General features: G+C 39.8%; 1 protein-coding gene across 1 annotated transcript in view; it reads left to right on the forward strand.

Annotated features, from left to right (window-relative positions):
* Positions 1–16606, forward strand: part of KIF13A (kinesin family member 13A) — a 483305-nt gene that overhangs the window by 377241 nt on the left and 89458 nt on the right. Inside the window, 1 exon segment of the mRNA XM_033934590.1 lies at positions 13303–13358. Within this exon segment, the coding sequence (XP_033790481.1) occupies positions 13303–13358 (56 nt within the window).

The following is a 16606-nucleotide window of genomic DNA, read 5'->3' on the forward strand; positions in this document are numbered from 1 at the left end:
TTCCAGGGTTTTTCAAAGAGGTCAAAGCAGATGACTCTATGCACTGTCACCTCACTAACAACCATACAAAAACAGACAAATACCCCCCTTCCTTTTTACTAAACCACGATAGCAGTTTTTAGCGCAGGGAGCTGCGCTGAATGCCCAGCGCTGCTCTCGACGCTCATAGGCTCCCTGTGCTAAAAACCTTTATTGCGGTTTAGTAAAAGGGGACCACAGTGTAAAATATAGACAGCATATATAAATTCAGATACATTTTGATCACTAAATTTAAAATAAAATAATTTTTCCTTCCTTGTCTGGTGATTTCATGAGTCTCTGGTTGCACTTTCTTCTTCTGACTGTGCATCCAATCTTTCTTCCCTTCTTTAGCCTGTATGCTTCCTCTCCTCCTGACCTCATTCCCCCCCAACGTTTTCTTCCTCTCTCCCTGCCCTCTCTTTCTTTCTCTCTTCATGCCCCCTTTCTTTTTTTCTGTTTCTTTTCTTTCCTTCTGTCTCCCTGCCTGCCCTCTTTCTCCCTCCCTGCCCTCCCCCAAGCCATTGCCACTACCGCTGCCATCGGATAACAGGCCCTCAAAGCCGCCCGCCGCCGGCCAAGCTCTCCCTGCTTCGGGCCCACCAGCATTCCTCTCCCCGACGTCAATTCTGCCTTCGGAGAGGAAGCTCCGCTGGCCAGAACTTCCTCTCCGACGGCAGAATTGACGTCGGGGAGAGGAAGGCTGATCGGCCCAAGATCGACCTATTGGGAGAAATGCTGCCGGGTCCTGCCTACTTAAGAAGAGCAGATCGCAAGCTTCACTGACCTGTCTCCCACTTTAGCCCGCCAACGGGGCTCTAACATGTGCGTGCCGGCTTCCCTTCTCTACCCCCCTCCCCCCCCCCGACATAACTTCCGGTTTCAGAGGGAAGAGAAGGGAAGCCAGTACAAGCACATGTTAGCCCCCGGAGCATAAGTTCTCCAAGCCGTTTTTAAAAAAAATGTTGAGCAGCGGCGGCAGCAGCAGAATTCAGGAGGGGAAAAAAGAGAAGGGAAGTAGGGAACCCGCTCTGCGATCGACTGGGGTCGCCTGAGCAAGCGACCTGTCGATCGCGATCGACGTATTGGGCACCCCTGATCTAGGGGGTCTTTGATATACAAAATGGTACCACAGATTATTACTTCATAAGTTAAAGGAATCTCATTGTAAAATGCATGTAGGGCCATGGGAAATACATGTGGCATCGGGAATATTCCAGAAAATTATGCATAACAGTTAAGGAGCCTAACACCACCATGGTTTGATAAGAGCTACCTTCCGATAGTCCCTTAACTTGTTGCGAACGTCTACTTAGAAAAATTGCGAATCATGGAATCAAGGGTGATATTCTCACGTGGATTAAAAACTGGCTGGCGGATAGGAAACAGAGAGGGGGTGAATGGACAATACTTGGACTGGAAAAGCGTCACGACTGGAGTGCCGCAGGGTTTGGTGCTCAGGTCTGTGCTCTTCAACATATTTATAAACAACCTAGAAATTGGCACAACGAGTGAGGTGATTAAATTTGCGGTCGATACAAAGTTATTCAGAGTAGTGAGGACACAGAAAGATTGCGAAGACCTACAAAGAGACATAAATACGCTCGAGGAATGGGCTGCGAAATGGCAAATGAAGTTCAATGTGGATAAGTGCAAGGTGATGCATGTCGGTAACAAAAATCATATGCACAAATAAACGATGTCTGATGCTATATTCGGAGAGAGCCCCCAAGAAAGAGACTTGGGAGTACTTGTAGACAAGTCAGTGTAACCACCTGTGCAATGAGCGGCGGCAGCAAAAAGGGCAAACAGAATTCTAGGAATGATTAAGAAGGGGATCACAAACAGATCTGAAAAGGTTATCATGCCATACACCGGGCCATGATACGCCCCCCACCTGGAATACTGCGTCCAACACTGGTCACTGTACATGAAAAAGGACATTGTACTACTCGAAAGTGTCCAGAGAATAGCAACAAAATGGTTAAGAGACTGGAGGAGTTGCCGTACAATGAGAGGCTAGAAAAACTGGGCCTCTTCTCCCTTGAAAAGAGAATACTGAGAGGGGACATGATCGAAACATTCAAGATATTGAAGGGAATTGATTTAGTAAAGAAAGAGAGATTGTTCACCCTCTCCAAGGTGAAGAGAATGAGAGGGCACTCGCTAAAGTTGGAAGGGAAAAGATTAAAACAACCTGGAGAATACTGAACAAACAAAGCTAAAAGAAAATCATACTACACCAGTCAAATAGGCACAGAAATCCAAGACACCAAAAAACATTTCAAACTACTAAAGGAACTCACAGACACCAAATCCTACCTAGCCTCCAAAACCGCTCCTCCCCCACAGCAAACGAACTGGCTGGATTCTTCAGAAACAAAATCTCAACAGCCAGAAACACATTCACTGGGACCCCAAGCCATCTTGACGAAATCGCACTACCACCCATAGAAAGAGGCCTACGCAGCAGACAGAAACTGGTCAGACTTCCCAAACTTACAGTGGCCTAACCTAGAACGACTCTACAACAAATACAATCATGGAGCCTGCGACCTCAACCACTGCCCTCATATCTGTTAAAAGCAGCCAGCACTAAATTCCGCACCCACCTCATGCAGTGGATCAGTTATATGCTAACAGAGGGCTATAGTTCAGCCATCCAATTATAAACCTATAGCCTCCATACCGCCTCGTAGCAAAACTTCTCACCGAATACTTAGAAAACCATAACATTTTCCACCCCTCACAATCAGGCTTCAGAGGCAGCTATAGCACAGAAATACTACTAGTCTCCCTCTTAGACACAGCCAAACACCTAAGTAAAAGCAAAAAAAAATGCTACTCGTACAACTCGATCTCACATCAGCATTTGACCTAATAGATCACAACATCCTACCACAAACACTGGAGGCAATAGGAATCACAAGCAGAGTCTACAATTGGTTTCAATGATTCCTCCGTTCAAGAAAATACAGAGTTAAAGCAAACAAGGAACAGTTGGAATCCTGGAACAACCCAAGGCTCCCCACTATCTCCAACACTCTTCAACCTTTACATAATCACACTTGGCACACGCTTAGATGAAATAGGCATAACTTCATACAGATATGCAGATGACATCACCATCCTCCTGTCTTTTGATCAAACCAACCCCAACACAACGAACAAACTACACACTGCACTAGAAATAGTGTCAAAATGGATGGGAGACCACAAATTAAAGCTGAATCAAGACAAAACCAATTTCTTACTTCTAGAAAAAAACAAAACCCCAACCATAACAAACCAAGAAATAGACTCAATCACATACCTAAAACTGCTGGGAATAATGATAGACAAAGGCTGCACCATGCAACTTCAAATCAGCAAAACAATCCAGAAGGCATTCGCAACCAAGCGCAACTTAAGGCAAATCTGAAAATACTTCAACAATGAACAATTCAAACTCTTGGTACAAGCGCTAATTCTAAGACTCCTGGACTACTGTAACATCCTATACCTGTCATGCCCAACCAACATGCTAAAACAATTACAAACAGTCCAAAATACAGCTCTTAGACTGATTGACCATATTACTACCGCCTTCCGAGATTCACACTGGCTCCCAGTACAAGCACACAAACAATACAAATTCTACTGTACCCTATTCAAAGCCCTAAATGGAAACGGACCAAGCTATCTGAGCAACTGCCTAAACAGGAAAAACACATCCAGACCAAGGAGAACTAATGCACACTTTACCCACCCCCCAATCAAAGGTATACAAAGCAAAAAAATATATGACGGACTACTGTATTTTCACGTAGATAACGCGCACCTGTGTAAAACGCGCACACGGGTATAGCGCGCGAAAAACACAAATGTACAGAAATTTTTATATACTGCGCACACCCGTATACCGCGCATGCTGCCCGACTGTCCTTTTGCCCGCCCCGACTCTCCTCTGGAGACCCCGACTCTCTTTTCGCCCGCCCCGACTCTCCTTTCCCCCTTGAAGTCCTGTCCCTACCCTGAAAGCCTGATGCCCCCCCCGATGTCCGATTCACCCCCCCGCAGGACCGCTCGCACCCCCACCCCGAAGGACCGCTCGCACGCACCCGCACCCCCACCCTGAAGGACTGCTCGCACCCCCACCCCGAAGGAGCGCTCGCACTCCCACCCCGAAGGACCACTCGCACCCCCACAGCCTCCCCCCTCCCCCATGGAGAAGCTGTCTACCTTGTTTCCGGATGCCAGCGAGCCCAGCTGTTTCCTCTGCCGGCGGTCCCTCCCCTTCTCTGAACCCTGCTGCGCTGCTTTTTCTTCCGGCGGTCCTGCCCTTTCTCTGACATCAGAGAAAGGGCGGGACCGCCTGAAGAGGAAGCAGCGCAGCACAGGGCTCTGAGACGGGGCAGGACCGCCGGCAGAGGAAGCAGCTGGGCTGGCATCCGGAAACAAGGTAGACAGCTTCTCCATAGGGGAGGGGGGAGGCTGTGGGGGTGCGAGCGGTCCTTCGGGTGGGAGTGCGAGTGGTCCTTCGTGGTGGGAGTGCGAGCGCTCCTTCCGGGTGATGAATCGGGTGTCGGAGGGGGGGGGAACTATGTAAAAAAAATTTTGTACGACGCGCTCACGCGTATAACGCGCAAGGGTATGCGCGGTTTGTAAAAAACACGTATAACGCGCGCGTTATATGCGAGAAAATACAGTATTAGCTATCAGAGCAGCAAAACTAGACCGCCACCTCTCCAGTCTGCTAACTATAACGCCCAACTACAAATCATTCAGGAAAGAACTTAAATCTTTTCTATTCAAGAAATTTATCAAATGATCTAACTAAACCTGATCGACCCTCCACAGATCCCGACGCATACTACATCTATTAACCATGTATTCTCCCTGGAAATGCCCAGGTCAACTCTTGTAAACCACCTAGAACTGAAAGATATTGGCGGAGTAAAAGACAGCAATGTAATGTAATGTAACATAAGAACATAAGAATTGCCGCTGCTGGGTCAAACCAGTGGTCCATCATGCCCAGCAATACGCTCATACGGCAGCCCCCAGGTCAAAGACCAGTGCTCCAAATGAGTCCAGCCTCACCTGCGTATGTTCCAGTTTAGCAGGAACTTGTCCAACTTTGTCTTGAATCCCTGGAGGGTGTTTTCCCCCATAACAGATTCCGGAAGAGTGTGCCAGTTTTCTACCACTCTCTGGGTGAAGAAGAACTTCCTTTCGTTTGTACGGAATCTATCCCCTTTCAACTTTAGAAAGTGTCCTCTTGTTCTCCCTACCTTGGAGAGGGTGAACAATCTGTCTTTATCCACTAAGTCTATTCCCTTCAGTATTTTGAATGTTTCGAACATGTCCCCTCTCAGTCTCCTCTTTTCAAGGGAGAAGAGGCCCAGTTTCTCCAATCTCTCACTGTATGACAACTCCTCCGGCCCCTTAACCATTTAGTCGCTCTTCTCTGGACCCTTTCGACTAGTACCGTGTCCTTCTTCATGTATTGTGACAAGTGTGGTGCACAGGTGAGGGCGCACCATGGTCCGGTCTGTTCGTGATCCCCCTTTATCATTCCTAGCATTATGTTTGCCCTTTTTGCCGCCGCCGCACATTGCACAGATGGCTTCATCGACTTGTCGATCAGAACTCCCAAGTCTCTTTCCTGGGAGGTCTCTCCAAGTACTGCCCCAGACATCCTGTATTTGTGCATGAGATTTTAGTTACCAATGCGCATCACTTTACACTTATCCACGTTGAACCTCATTTGCCATGTCAATGTCTATTTCTCGAGCTTGATTATGTCACGTTGCAGATCTTCACAATCCCCCCAAGTAAGGCTAGACTCAAATAGGGCACTGGTCTTTGACCTATGAGCTGCCGCGTGAGCAGACTGCTGGGCACAATGGACCACTGGTCTGACCCAGCAGCAGCAAATCTTATGTTTTTATTGATTTTTTTTTTTTAAATTGTAAACTACAGTGGTGTTGTATAAGTTGAGAGGTATAGTAAGTTTAATTAAACCATAAAGACATTTTAACATTTTAAAAGTTATTTAAATTACCAGCATGGTAAACACAGTTGCTCCCTCAATCGCTTTTCTAAACCCTGGCCAAAACAAGCAGGAAAGGCAGTGCAGAAACCAGTGGGGCAGTTTTTGAATAATACTTGTATTCCATGCAAGATCATTCTACAGGTTTAATTTTTTTTTGCATCACACAAACCATGCCCCCAACTTTACCATTTTTAATTTGTGTCCTGTATCAGTGGGAATGATTTCCCTTAGGAGCTGCACTCACAAATTTTAGGGATAGAAATTGATAATAACTTGTCCTTGCGTTATAATGTATAATTTGTGGTTAAACTATGTTTTTTTGATCATGAGAAAACAAAGATCTATAAGGATTTTGGTGCATTCCTTGATTTTGTCCAGAATAGATTATTGCAACTTGGTATTGGTTATTATTTGTTCTAAATCTCTTATTAATTGATTGTAATTGGATCAAAATTCAGTTGTAAAATTAAAATTTGACATATGGAAATTTGATCATTTTACAACATTATTATAGTAAATGTCATTGGTTACCCTTGGAAGCTAGATTAAAATTCAAACTAGGAGCCACAGTTTTTAAGATTCTGACAGGTAATACCCCTAGTTAGTTAATCTAGTGACCTGGTGGGCGTGGCTTGGAGCGCGCACGATATGGCAGCTTAACCGCGGCGCTCCTGAGTCCCAGGCAACAACTGAATAAAATAAAACTATTTATTTCACTTGTCCGACTTAAAAATAATAAAAATCAACAGCGGAGATGGCAGCGATAAGGCAAGGAAAAAATGAAAAACCTTGTACATCGGGAGTGTCGGCAAAAAGGTCAAAGGTAACCCCTGTATCGCCGTCCAGCGTACCAATCCCGCTGGAAGCAGATGAAATTAATGAAAAAGCTGACATCATGGCGGAATTATTTAAAATCAAAATAATGTTGACTGATAATGCCAACAAATTATCAGAAGTAAAGGAAGAGTTGATTAACCTGAAACAAGAAATCCAAACTGACAGACAAAGAATGTCTGTGATGGAGGAAAGAATCTGTCAGTTGGAAACTTTCACACAAAAGTGTGAAGAGGAAAAGAAAGATGTAACAGCCTTAAAAAATCAACTAATTGATATGGAGAATCGAGGAAAAAGAAAGAATATTAGAATCCTTGGCTTAGCTGAAAATATTGAAGGAGAAAACCCTATACAGTTCTTGGAAAATCTTTTGCCTAAACTGCTGCAGCTGAATTCTAAATGGCCGTTGGAGATAGAACGTGCCCACAGAATCCCCACAAGAAAATCAACTAACCAGACAGCTCCTAGACCTCTGATATTCAAAGTATTAAGATACCAACAAGCATTTGAGATCTTAAAAGTGGCAAAAGCAAATAAAAACCTAAACTATAAAGGATCTAAACTGATTTTCGTTCCTGACTTTGCTAAAGATACTGCAAATATAAGGAAACAATTCCTTACATTCAGACAACAATTAAAAGAAAAGGGCTACATGTATGGTCTTTACTATCCGTCTACAATGAGAATTTCTACAGGAAATAAATCTATGTATTTTCAAGATCCTGCTAAACTGAAAGAATTTTTGACACAAGAAGAACCAATGTCTACATAATAAAGCAGAATAAAGCAAATTTATCTAATGAAAATAGATGGAAATAAAGAAGGAAAAAAGAAGAGGAACTAATGTCTACATATAATCAGAATAAAATGGAAGTTTCATCTGAAGAAAGGATATAGAAAATGCAAGATAAAATAAGAATGACAATTTTTGATTCAAATTTTATTACAATATATTGAATTTTATGATTTAAATTAATTTTTGATTTTATTCCATCCATTTAAAAAAAAAAAAAAAACATTTTATAATTTTTGATTCAATTATTATTAATATATTGGATGTTATGATAAATTTACATTATAATTGAATTGAATAATATTATAAAATTATTGCATATATATTTAATACTGCTATTATTAATTGGAAAAAAAAAAAAAAATTTTTTAGAATTGATTAAATGAGTGTGGAAATTATTATAACATACATATTTAATTCCTATACATATTAGGTTATTATAAACGATGATGTTTTAAAATGTTATTATTACAATATGATATATGAAATTAGAGCTATATTTAAAATATATTGAATTTATTGTAGGGATAATATATTATTTTTATCTAAGACTAGAAAATATTAAGATGATTTATCCAATTATAATTTATATGAATTACTACATCTATATTTAATACTGCTAATATTAATTGAAACATTTTTTTTGGATTTGGTTAAATGAATGGGAAATTATTATAACATAGGTATTAATTATAAAATCTTTTTGATATAAATATTTCCCTATACATATTACGATACTATAAATGATGATTTTCAAGTTTATAAAATGATTTACTAAAATATTTATTGTTATATATATATATATATATATATATATATATATATATATATATATATATATATATATATATATATATATTATTATATATTTTATATATATAGGAATAGATATATCTAATTTATATATATGAAATTAGAACTATATTTGAAATATATTTAATTTATTGAAGGGGTAATATATTATTTATGTCTAAGACTTGAAAAGATTAATATGATTTATCAAATTTAATTTGATATGAAATATAATATACAAGGGGATTTAATGAAGGTTTAAATGAATAATAAGGTGGGTAAAGAAATATGAAATGTATTGAATTAGAGAATATTTTTATGAATGATTTAGTTGCCTGGGGGAGGGGATTTAGGTTTTGCATGACCAATGTGTGTTCCAGGTCAAACATTGATAGTGGGAGGGTGGGGAGGGAAAATAGAGGATGGGAATGGGAATCAATATATATTAATTGTGCTGAGATCTAATCATGTATATTATCATAGAATATTGGTTAAAATTTAATGATAAATAAGATGGATATAAAAATTTATTCTATGAATGTCAATGGTTTAAATCATCCTATTAAGAAAAAGAAAATATTATCGTTCCTTAAAAATCAAAATGCGGATATCTACTTCATACAAGAGACCCATCTTTCTGAAATTGAATCTAAAAAATTATCTGGGGGTTGGATTTCTAAATGTTTATTTGCACCGGCTTTAAAGAAAAAAGCTGGAGTGGCTATTCTGATAAACAAAAAATGCAATGCGAATTTCAAATTAATAAATTATGACCCCTTAGGTAGATGGGTGCATGTCGAAATGGATCTGGGAAATACAACCATGAATTTATTCAATTTATATGCTCCTAATACGAATCAAATGGAGTTTTTCAAACAAATTCAACAATTACTTTTACCACTGGCTACATCTAATTTAATAGTAGCAGGAGATTTCAATGCTGTAATGGATCCAATTTTGGATAAAAAACCAAGTAGAATTATGAAATCATTAGGCTTAGATAATTTGATTCAATCTTGTGATTTAGTAGATATATGGCGTATTCTTCATTTTAATGATCAGGAATTTTCTTTTTGTTCTCAGGTCCACAAATCCTTTTCACGAATTGATTATATATTTGTTTCTAATAACCTAGCGCAGCGTGTGTTAAAAGCAGTTATAGATCCTATTATAATTTCGGATCATGCTGGTGTGTGGATTAATCTTCAAAATTATGATAGTGAACATTTAAATTCAATTTGGAGATTTAATAATACTTTTTTAGCGGATTCAAATTTTCTCGAAGAATTTAAATTAAAAATACAAGAATTTTTTCAAATTAATGATTCAGATAATATTAATGCTGAGATTTTATGGGACGCTTTTAAAGCAACAATGAGAGGGAATATTATTTCATATTCAGCATATATTAATAAACAACATAAAAAACAGTTTCTTGAATTAGGAAAACAAATTAAATTATTAGAAAATAAATTAATTGAAAAGTGGGAAAATAAAACATTACAAGATTTATTAAAATTAAAAGTTAAATATAATGAGATTTCTTCTCAATTTGTGAGAAAAGATTTATTTAATAGACAAGTTCAATTTTACGGAAATTCAAATAAAGCTGGAAAATTATGAGCAAATTTCCTTAAAGCAAAAAAAAGAAAATCCAAGATTATTGCAATTAAAGATATACAAGGTAATACACACACTAATAATAAAGACATTTTAAGACAGTTTCTTGATTTTTATAAAGATTTATATTCTTCTGAATCTTATGAAAATAAAGAACAAGATGGACAAAAATTTTTAAATTCATTTATTGGACCAAATGTTCCAGATCATATAAAAAGAAGTTTAGAAGAACCTATATCTTTAAAAGAAATAGAATCAGCATTGAAGTCTCTTAGAGTTGGATCCGCTCCGGGTGGTGATGGTTATACGGTTGAATTTTATAAATCATTTCAAAACATTATTTTACCATATCTATTAAAATTGTATCAATATCAAATAAATAATGGAAATATATCAGGTACTATGGCTGATTCATTAATTATTGTCTTACCAAAACCAAACAAAGATCCTACCTTGGTTTCAAATTACAGGCCTATTTCCTTATTAAATGTAGATGGTAAATTAATTTCTAAAGTACTAGCAATAAGATTGGCAAAAGCTCTTCCTTTCATTATTGATGTACATCAAACAGGATTTATTGCTAAAAGACACTCATCACATAACACCAGATTAGCATTTCACTCTTTAAATTTAGCAAAAAATATGAATGATCCAACTTTTATGCTATCTTTAGATGCAGAAAAAGCATTTGATAGAGTAGAATGGAAATTTATGTATCAAGCTCTAGAATGGTTTGGAATAGGACCCGGTTTTATTAAAATGATTCAGACTTTGTATAGCTCTCCTGGTGCAAGATTATATATAAATAACAATTTATCAGATAAATTTAATTTGCAAAGGGGAGTTAGACAAGGATGTCCTTTGTCTCCCTTACTTTTTGATATTGTTCTAGAACCCTTGTTAATTGCAATTAATCAAACTAAGGAGATAAGGGGAATCCCATTTTCTTACTGGGAATATAAACTTTCTGCATATGCAGATGATATCTTATTATATTTGAGAGAACCGGGGATTACTATTCCAAATTTACTTAATCTTCTAGAGGAATTTGGAAAATTCTCTGGATATAAAATTAATTGGAGTAAATCAGAAATTCTTCCAATTAATGTTCACTGCACCAAAGGATTATTTGATTCATATTCATTTATTTGGAAAGAATAAGGATTAAAATATTTAGGAATTATGATCAAAAATACAATTGATGATACAGTCAAAGAAAATGAAAAACTTTTATTGAAAAAAATTACAGAAATGTGTGAACAATGGAATCCTTTACATCTTTCATGGTGGGGAAGAGTTCAAACAATTAAAATGATGATATTGCCTGTGGTTTGTTATCAAATGAGTATGATACCAATATTCTTTCAGGGGTCCTTTTATAAAAAATTAAATAATATTATTACAAAATTTGTTTGGTTTGGGAAAAGACCCAGAATTGCTTTAGTATCTTTACAAAGACCAATTATGGAGGGAGGGGTAAATTTTCCAAATTTTTATAGGTACCATCAAGCCTATATTCTAAGACAGGGTATGTATTGGATCCTCCCAGATCTCATGGAGAATGTACCAGATTGGCTATATTTAGAATGGCGGCTCCTGTTCCCATTACATTTAGATCATTTAATTAGTATAACAATGCCTAGAAGATACAAAGATAACAGAATATTATTAGACACTTGAAAAAACATTAAGATATATAAGTAACCTATCACCAGATCCAATTTGTAAATCACTAAATCAATCTATTTGGGTAAACTCCAGGATCAAAATTGGCGGATTTAAAATCGTCTGGAAACAATGGATAAGTGCAGGTATACGAACATTAAATGATGTCATTTCAGAAGGTTCACTGCTTAGTTTTTCACAATTGCAAAATAAATTTGGATTAAATAAATCACAATATTTTAAATGGATGCAATTGAAGCAGGCCATTCAGGTAGGGTTCCCTGAATGGAAAAATCTTAATACTCAATATAGTCTGCAGATTTTTTGTTTCCAGGCGGATTTCTTGGGTCACCAAGCCGCAAAATGGTACAAATTGATATATGGATTTTTAAATAAAAAAAAGAAAACTGGTCTTAGGGATATTTGGAGTATTGAGATTGGACAGACAATTTCTGCGTCTCAATGGCCACGATTTTGGTCCTGGAGATTAAGATCTACAAAGTCAGCATCTATGAGTCAAACATGGATGTTTTTATTACATAGAGTGTTATGGACCCCTACGCGCTTGCAAAAGATAGATAATACTAGATCCAATAGATGCTGGCATTGTAAAATAGAAATAGGGACGTTAGATCACCTAATTTTTTTTTGTCCCTGTGTAAATGCCTTTTGGAATATGATTTGGCCCCAAATTAACAAATTACTAGAAAATCATGTAGGACTCTCATATGACACTGTATTATTTGGAACTGCAATGAGAACTCAGAGTCCGATCTCAGTAAACAATAATAAACTACTATTAATATTGACAGGAGTCGCCATGCAACAAATCACTCAAAACTGGAAAGACTATACCAAATTAAATTATACGTTCTGGTGGAACTCTGTCTGTCATATATACAAAATGGAAAAAGTAATAGCATTACAACATGGTAACTTTCATAATTTTAATAAAATTTGGCAACCATTGACTAATTATTCTAATGATTAGATTTCTCAGCACAATTATAATACTTATATAGAAAAGGGGTGGGATATGTATAATTTTTAGAATCATTAATTGAAAAAAGGGGAGGGATGTATAACTTTTGATTATATATAATATATACTGTTTATAAATTAAGTTGTATTAATGATAGATACAATGATATATAGTAATTAATTATATTACTTGAAATTCAACTATTGTAAAAATTGAAAAATTTAATAAATAAAATTAAAAAAAAAAAAAGTTAATCTAGTGACCTTATTGCAGAGTCTTCTTTCTAAATATCAAAGAAGAAACTCTTTTCAATTGAAATGGTCTGGTTTCTACTTTTGTTATCCGTCTTTGAAGTAATTCGGTAAAGGCGGAATAGAAGAACATACATAATATGTAACATAAAATAGCATCTCCCACTACATTTTACAGTATGTATATCAGATAAATGATCTCATTATGTGTTTTCAGGCCGTTCATCTTGATTAGACAAATATGTAACCGAAATCTGCGGTGTTGCAGCTTACTCAGCTGACACTGATCATCATTTCTTTTTATCTTTAGGACGCCGCCTCCTGGAATAGAGACCCATGTACCAGTTCTCTTCCTTGATCTGAATGGTAAGAGACTACAATGTGCAAGGAAAACTGAATACAGTAGAATCACAGCTATCCAGCACCCACAGGGTTTGGTGGATGCCAGATCTCAGTCTCCCTCTCCCTCCTGCCCCGAAGCACCAGCGCAGCAGCGGTCCTGAGCTGCAAAGCCCTCCTCCCTCCCCCTCTCAAGCCACGAAGTGGCAGAAGCAGGTGGTGGTCCTGAGCTGCGAATCCCCTTGCTCCCTCCCTCTCTCCCTTTCCCGAAGTTCAGCCAGTCAGCAGGAGGCAGCCTCAAAACGGGCTGCTCATGGCCAGCCCCAGCAGGGCTTTTCCTCTGTTTTGAGGCTGCCTTCTGCTGACTGGCTGCACTTCAAGTAAGGAAGGAAGGGAGAGAGCGATGGGGTTCACAGCATGGCACGAGGAGGGCACCTTCTTCCTTCGCACTTACATAAGGACGAGTGTAAACTGGCATCTAAACACCAAAATGTAGGTGTGAACGTTTACAACAGTTCTGTGCAGGACAGAATTAATTCGTCGAGGGCCCCTAGGCACACAAGTACACTGGGCCCCCCTGCCCCGCCTCACCCACAATGCCCCACCCCTACCCCACCATGCCCCGCCCCCATGTATTTACTTCTTTTTTTCCACTTTATTTCTTTTATTTTAAAATTCAAAACAAACAAAGATTACCATACCAGTGCCAGTGTACAGTTTTTCTTCTATGCAACCTCCAAACATCTCTGAACAAAACTCCCCTTCCTTCCTAGAGGAAGAGATCTTCAGCTGGCAGGGCTTTGAGAAACCCACCAATTTATATTTTGCATTTGGGTAGGAGGCATGGGGCATTCTATCCACTGTCTACCCCTTCCAGAAAATGTTTGTCTCCCTCTGCCATCTCTGTTCCTGCCCCCTCCTCCCTTGGTCTGGCATCCATCACCTTCCCTCTGTTCCCCTCATAGTCTGGCATCTCTCTCCTTCCATTCCCCCTGTGGTTTTTAGCATCACTCTTCTCATTTCCTTCACTCAGATGTGATATCTCTGTGTCCTTCCCCGTTTTTTGGCATCTTTCTCCCCTTTCCTTTTCTTCTCTGTTTTCTGCCTCTGTCTAAATTAAATTCTTTCTTACTATTCAGCCCTCAGTTTCCCTCTTTTCACTGTGTACTCACAGCTTGCCACCCCTTTCCTTCACCCCTCCACTATCTCACTATTTCTATCTTCTTCCCCCCATCCAGCATGTGGGAAAGCAGTAGCAGTGGTGAGGAGGTGAGTGCTGGGCACAAGTTCTCCCCACTTCCATCATCTGCCCTGCTCCTGTCTGTCTCCCTTCTCTCCACTTCCATCATCTGTCCTGCCCTGCCCTGCCCCTTTCTTCCCACATCCATCATCTGCCCTGCTCCCTTCGGTCTCCCTTCTCCCATCACCTGTCCTGCCCTGCCCTTTCTTCCCACATCCATCATCTGCTCTGTTCCCTTCAGTCTCCCTTCTCCCCACATCCATCATCTGCCCTGCTCCCTTCGGTCTCCCTTCTCCCCACATCTATCATCTGCTCTGTTCCCTTCAGTCTCCCTTCTCCCCACATCCATCATCTGCCCTGCTCCCTTCGGTCTCCCTTCTCCCCACTTCCATCATCTATCCTGCCCTGCCCCTTTCTTCTCACATCCATCATCTGCCCTGCTCCCTTCGGCCTCCCTTCTCCCCACTTCCATCATCTGTCCTGCCCTGCCCCTTTCTTCCCACATCCATCATCTGCCTGCTCCTTTCGGTCTCCCTTCTCCCCACTTCCATCATCTGACCTGCCCTGCCCTTTTCTTCCCACATCCATCATCTGCCCTGCTCCCTTCGGTCTCCCTTCTCTGCCTTGCCCCCTTCTCTCTCTCCCTTCACCCCAGGCCCATCTCACCACTCACCTTTCACTCCTAATTTTTTATTTTAGAACGGCGAGGCCCCCCCAAGCATTGATCGGCAATGCAGCCCCCCCAATCGGCAATGCGTCCCCCCTGCGGCAACGCGGGCCCCCCGATCGGCAATGCAGGCCCCCCCCTCGACAAGCAACGTGGGTAAGAAAGGCAAGGGGAACTGTAATTTTGCAAGTGGTTCTGCTTGCCCAAAGCTTCCCTCTGACGCGCCCAGGCGGAAACAGGAAGCTGCGTCAGAGAGAAGCTTTGGGCAAGCAGCACCGCTTGCAAAATTACAGTTCCCTTGCCTTTCTTACCCGCGTTGCTTGTTTGTATTACTTTTTGTCGATGGGGGGGCCCGCATTGCCAATTGGGGGGCCCAAGTTGCCAATCGGGGGCCGCTTTGCCGATCGGGGGGGCTCCTTCATCGGGCCCCCCTGACCATTTCAGGCCCTAGGCATGTGCCTATTGGACCTATAGATTAATCCAGCCCTGGCTCTGTGGCTTGCATAAATGTTAGTACCTATGGAATTCTGTAAGCTGCTTGCATACATGTCATCTGCAACCATGCCCCTGTGATCCACTCTATTACACACTATTCTACTTAAATGCATCATTATAGACTAGCACTTTGGTGCACTACTAGATTATCACAGGTGATCTGAACCTCTTCATTTTCCACAACTCTCTTAGGATTGTGGTTCCAATGTATTTTTGGTTATGACACACTGGTCGATGTTATATCACTTATTCAGCAGTTTGCCATATGTCTTCATGGGCTGCCAACAAGTCAGGTTTTCAGGATATCCCTAATGACTATGCAGGAGAAAGCTCTGCATGCCTACTACCTCCATTGTATATAAAGCTCTCATTCATAATATCATGAAGTGCCTCCTGCTGCAGCACACCACTATCACACTTTCCATCTTGAGTTCTCCAGAACAGCGAGGAAGCCTTTTGGTGTTGACCTTTGCAATAATCCTTCAGTAGAGATAAGGGCTTTTAATGTTCAAGTAGAGTTTTAAATACCTTGAAAAGGTTTATCCATTTCCACCATTCTAAGTCTCTTAGAACTTCTCAAGCAATAACATTTTCCAAACTTCCAACATAATTTCCCACGCTATTTATTAACATAGAAATATGATGGCAGATAAAGGCCAAATGGCCCATCCGGTCTGCCCAACTGCGGTAACCAGTTTGTTTCTTTTCAGCAAGTCTGTGAAACAATACACAGACTGAAACTATCTCAGTCCACAGTCCATGCCAAATCTTTTCCCTCTGTGAGGGTCCATACAAAAAAAAAAACTCTGGCTTTGAGCAGTTACAACAATGCACAGTTTTAACCAGCTCAACCTACAATCCAAGCCAGGTTTC

The sequence above is a fragment of the Geotrypetes seraphini genome, chromosome 2 (genome assembly GCF_902459505.1).
Source record: "Geotrypetes seraphini chromosome 2, aGeoSer1.1, whole genome shotgun sequence".
In the NCBI taxonomy this organism is placed as follows: domain Eukaryota; kingdom Metazoa; phylum Chordata; class Amphibia; order Gymnophiona; family Dermophiidae; genus Geotrypetes; species Geotrypetes seraphini.